Below are 5,085 nucleotides of genomic sequence, written 5' to 3'. Positions count from 1 at the left end.
CCCGGGTAGCAGAGTGGTCTGCTCCTTTAATAACGGTGTAGCAGTGGTCCAGTGTGTTGCTGTCTCTGGGGGGACAGCTAATGTGCTGTTTGTATTGTGACAGTTCTTGGTTCAACCTCACTCTGTTAAAATCCTCCATGAATTAAACACAATACAATTTTTTTCTTTAAAATAATGGCATTTAATACCTTAAAAATGGTGTAATTTTATGATCCAATTTTGTAAGAAACCAAATGATCATTTGCAAAAACACAAAGATATTAGATATGGACATTATTTACAGTTTTTTCCCACTTTTTTACAATCAACATGTAAAGATTTTAGCTTTTATTACAAGTAATTTAACAAAACATGAAAAATCTGTTAAACAATTCACATAACTACATTATAATTAAACCTAACACACAATTTTTCTTTCAAATAATGGCATTTAAATACCTCACAAAAAGTGTAATTTTATGGTCAAATGTAAAAAACAACAACCTCAAACTACTGGAAAAACACATATTTTTGGCATAAACATTATTTACAATTTTGGTGTGTGCTTTTTTTTCCTTTTTTTTAACAATCAACATGTAAAAATTTTTACCTTTTATTACAAGTAATTTTACAAAACCTGAAAAATCTGTAAAATAATTTACATAATTATATTAGAATTAAACACAATACCCGGTTTTTAAAATATAATTTAAATACATTGAAAATGGTTTAATTTTATGGTCAAATGTAATTTAAAAAAAAATAGAAATACTGATTATTGATGTGAGTGTGATGGGGGGCAGTTTGGGGGGCAGTCTGAGGTGTGACGGGGCTAATTGGTGTGGCTGTGTTATGGATGAGAGGTAGGCTATGGGGGGGGGTGTGAATGTGTCACTCTCAAACCTGCAGTAGAAGAAGTTCAGGTCGTTGGCCAGGTTTTTGTTTGCCTCAGTGGGGGGGGGGGATGATCTCTTGAGGTTGGTGATGTGTTGAAGGCCTCTCCACACTGAAGCAGGGTCGTTAGCTGAGAACCGGTTCTTCAGCTTCTCAGAGTAGCTCCTCTCAGCCACTCTGATCTCTNGGTGTTCACTGAAGCTACTATATCAGTACTTCATGTGTAAAATGATGATAAATGTACAAAGAGTTTGGTGACAGAAGAACTTACTTCATCTCTTTCAGAGAATCTCTCTTTCTTCTTCAGTTTTTCCACGGCTTTGCTTCGCTTTTCCTTTTTCTCCCGATGTCTCTGGCTCTTCTCTCTCTTCTTCCGTTCTTTCGTTGATTTCACTTCTTTCTTCAGCTCCTCGGTTTCTGCTCTTTTCTCCTGCTCGGCTTCACTGTCTTCGCTGTCGGCAGGAGCTCGGCCGATTCTCTTGCTTTTCTTGACGTCCCGTTCTTTCCTCTCGTCCTTCTCTTCCGCCCCTCCGGTCTCCATCTCGTCTCCGCTGGAGGTGGACAGAACCAGAGCTTCTGCCATGTTGATGCTGTTCTCTGCAGCTGCCTCCTCTTCCTCACTGTCGCTGTCTCGGATGGCGTTGCGGTGAGGCTTTCTGAGAGCTACGATCTCTTCCTCATCATCGTCAGAATCTGACAAAACAGAAAAACTATTTAGTAACAGCACAACTATCAGCGCAAATCAAACCAGGAGTTTCATGTCATGCAGCACAAACTGAAGTGTTTTTTCTGTCTAACTTATGGCTGGATAGAACTTTACTTTTGTGTTTTTAAAATAAATGTGCTAACTGTTAATGTTTTCAAAGTTGTCAACACGTTTTTGTATCGTTTTCCACCTTCAGACTGGCAAAAACAGATCACTCTTGACTCTTGGTTTGTTTACTCCGATGTCAGATATTTGCGTAACTCCTTCCCACATCTGCTATTGTTGTACTTCTTCACCTGGAAGTTCTTCTCTGTTGTTGCTCGTCTCTTGGACCATCTCCTCAGCTGGAGATCCCATCCCGCTGTCTGAGTCGCTCTCTACCGCCTGGACCACCGCTGGAATCGCCTCCACCTGCGAAACAAGCACCACAATACACTTCAGTAGAGCTACAGCAGACTCATAAATCAATCGAGTATCAATTCATTAAAATACTATATTTTGTAGTTGTAACTTCCAAAATATTTTCTGGTTTCCTTCCTTTTCTATGACAGTAAACAAAAAATCTTCAAGTTGTGGGGAAAAAAAAATCCTTTATCATCTTGGATTTTGAGAAACACTCAACAATTTTCACAGTTTTCAGACATTTTATGGCCCAAACATCAAATCTGTTCCTCAAGAAAACAGCCAACAGACTAACTGAGAATGAATATAACCGTTAATTATAGTAACTTTAAATACCCACAGAATTAATAGCATGACTTTCCGGTTAATCGAGATACATACATGCTAATACATATACACATAAAACATTTTGTTATTCTAAAATATGATTAGTCAATTAGTTGACAACTGTCTTATTAATTGAATTCACTATTTCAATACAAAAATAACTCACACCAATTAATCATGTTAGAGAAAAGTCAAAATTCTTTGATTTCAACTTCTGCAATGTGGATATTTTCTGTTTTTTTCCTTCTTTTATGACAATAAACTGAAGACCTTTCAGTTAACAGACATGTGATTCACCACTTTCTGACATTTTATAGGTTACACAACTAATTGATTTGTCCAGAAACTAATTAACAGACTAATCACTGATAAAAATAATTAGTTGCAGCTCTAAACATAGTAATTCCAAATACTCACAGAATTAATAACACTATTTTCAGATAAATACACGCAAGTAAATACACAATAAACATTTCGCTATCCTTATATACAATAATCAATCAGTTGTTAGCTGTCAAATTAATCACCTACTGTTTAGATAAATTCATAATCAATGAGCATTTTCTTTAAAGAAGAACAAAGCCCTTGTTTGGAGTTTCTTTGTTGTAAAAATCTTCTGGTTTCTTTTATCTTCTATGACAGTAAACTGAATATCTTTGAATCAACAGACATTTGACATTTTTCACCACTTTCTGACATTTTACAGACCGAACAACGAATTGATTCGCCACAAAAAAACAATAAACAGAATAATCAACAATGAAAAAAATCATTGGCTGCAGCTCCAATTACAGAAACTCCAAATATTCACAGGATTTTCATATCAGACACATGAATCCAAGTATATGCACATAAAACATTGTGCTAATCTTATAGATTGCTGTCAGCCATCAAATTATTCACCGAGTGTTTTGATAAAGCATTTATCAGTTTGAGTTTTTAAAAAGTCTGATTGCAATGTGGTTTCTTTCCTTCTCTATGACAGTAAACTGCATATCTTTGGGTGTACAGACACTCAAGGATGTCATCTTGTACATTTTTTTGATGTTGTTTTACAGACCAATGACTAATGGACTAGTCCAGAAAATAATCAATAAATTCACTGACAATGAAAATAATAGTTAATTGCAGCCTTTCTGTTTTTTTTTTTAAAGTTCAATATCCACTATTTCCTTCATCTAAAGGCACAAACTGCTAGATTTTAGAGTTTGGTTCTACTTCTTGCAGCTGTATGTGCTATAAACATACTTTAATTAAAATTAGTGGTACTAGAAATTGATTTCAGGTGTTAAACTCTTATTTGCAACTGTGCAAAATAAAAAACAAAAACACTGCACCACTTTTTCTACGATATCAAAGTTAAAGCAAGTGTCTGTATTTTTCAGAACACATGCAGGAAAATGTGAGTCGTTTGCAGAAGGTAACGTGGAGCATTTAAAGTGGATTGTGTGACTCTGTGCAGCCAAATGAACCTTAAATGACTTTGGTGGCGCCTTAGAACGAACCAAACAATGAGCTCCGTCATGGCTTCCTCTCCGGCTCCGCGGTTTGCTAAAGGCACGTTTTCATCCATGGAGAAAGGTCATAGACACGTGATTACGATCCCTGAACTGTCCCCTAGATCTTAACGTAATCATATATGAGATTTTAGCAGGAATCGGTGAAGTTAAAACGCCACATTGACGTGGTTAATCGACGCCACCAGGCCAAGTAGCACCATCCATCACGGCAGGCTAAACTAGCTCGTTAGCTAGCTAACTAAGCGGCTAACAATAAGTGTAGTTAGCAGATAGCTCATAATTTGGAGCACTTTCAATTCTGTCAGTGTTTCCTCATAACTTCTACCCATTAAAGACACACATGTCAGCCTGGAAATTTCCCGGTAGACACCTGAACGAGCTACCGGGAACTCCAACCGTTGGCTCACCTGTTGTTGCGGGACCACCAGGCTCATCTCTGTCCGCTGACTTCACCGCCTTCAGCGGGGATGAACCGGCAGACGCGAAGCTTCGTCGGACCGCGGGCAGCCGCCAAAGTGAGCCTCAGCGGGACTTGAGTGTTATTGCGGCGTTTCGAAGCGCATGTACGGGTGTTTTCTCCGGTCGGTGCTCGGTCCTCCCGCCTGTTCAGCCGCACCGGGGAGCAGATTTGATCTTTCGCGCGCCGTGACAGCTGGCCCGCAGTTTTTCGCCACCGAGGTGTCAATCCAGCCAAACTCGCTTCCTGATTGGCCTGTTCGGGACGTTTGTGCCCGCCTACTCTGACGACACAGTTCAGTGGACGCCCATCTAATACACCGGGAACGCTCAGGCGGGCGGTGATAAGGAGCGCTCTGGTTATAATAATGAGGGTGATTTAAAAATGAAAGAAACACAGAAAGGAAGAAAGAATTTGAGTTTTTAACAATTCATTTAAAATTCTTCTACATTCACAATACACTACTACTACTACAACCATTCACCAAAAACATGAAACAAACAACAAAACTGAATTGGATAAACACCTCTACAAATATGATGAATAGGCTCTTTAAAGAAAAAAAAATGAAGAAAGAAGTGAATAACTACTATTTTGTCTCACAGTCCTTAGAATAGAACACTCTCTGGAGTACAAATGTTGTATTTTTGAAGGAAACCATGCATGTTCTCAGATATGTTCTACTGCTTTTTAAGATCTGTCCTCTTTAGAATGTCTTATTGCTATTTCACAACCTTGAGAAACAGTCACATTGCATCCCACTGCATGAACAAATAAAAACTCTTCAGTCTTGAATTTGT

General features: G+C 38.2%; 1 protein-coding gene across 1 annotated transcript in view; it reads right to left on the bottom strand.

The window, feature by feature from the left end:
* The window catches only part of clspn (claspin), a 28,103-nt gene extending 23,690 nt beyond the window's left edge, over positions 1–4,413 (bottom strand). Inside the window, exons 1-3 of the mRNA XM_008303183.1 lie at positions 4,236–4,413; positions 1,876–1,990; positions 1,145–1,566 (exon numbers count right to left, since the gene is read on the bottom strand). Coding sequence (XP_008301405.1) covers positions 1,145–1,566; positions 1,876–1,990; positions 4,236–4,262 — 564 coding nt within the window. The 5' untranslated portion in view covers positions 4,263–4,413. The remainder of the gene's footprint in view (positions 1–1,144; positions 1,567–1,875; positions 1,991–4,235) is intronic.
* Positions 4,414–5,085: the final 672 nt, after the last annotated feature.

Source organism: Stegastes partitus, unplaced genomic scaffold, assembly GCF_000690725.1.
Source record: "Stegastes partitus isolate 25-593 unplaced genomic scaffold, Stegastes_partitus-1.0.2 Scaffold1951, whole genome shotgun sequence".
NCBI lineage: Eukaryota > Metazoa > Chordata > Actinopteri > Pomacentridae > Stegastes > Stegastes partitus.
This window is presented reverse-complemented; position numbering and strand designations above follow the sequence as displayed.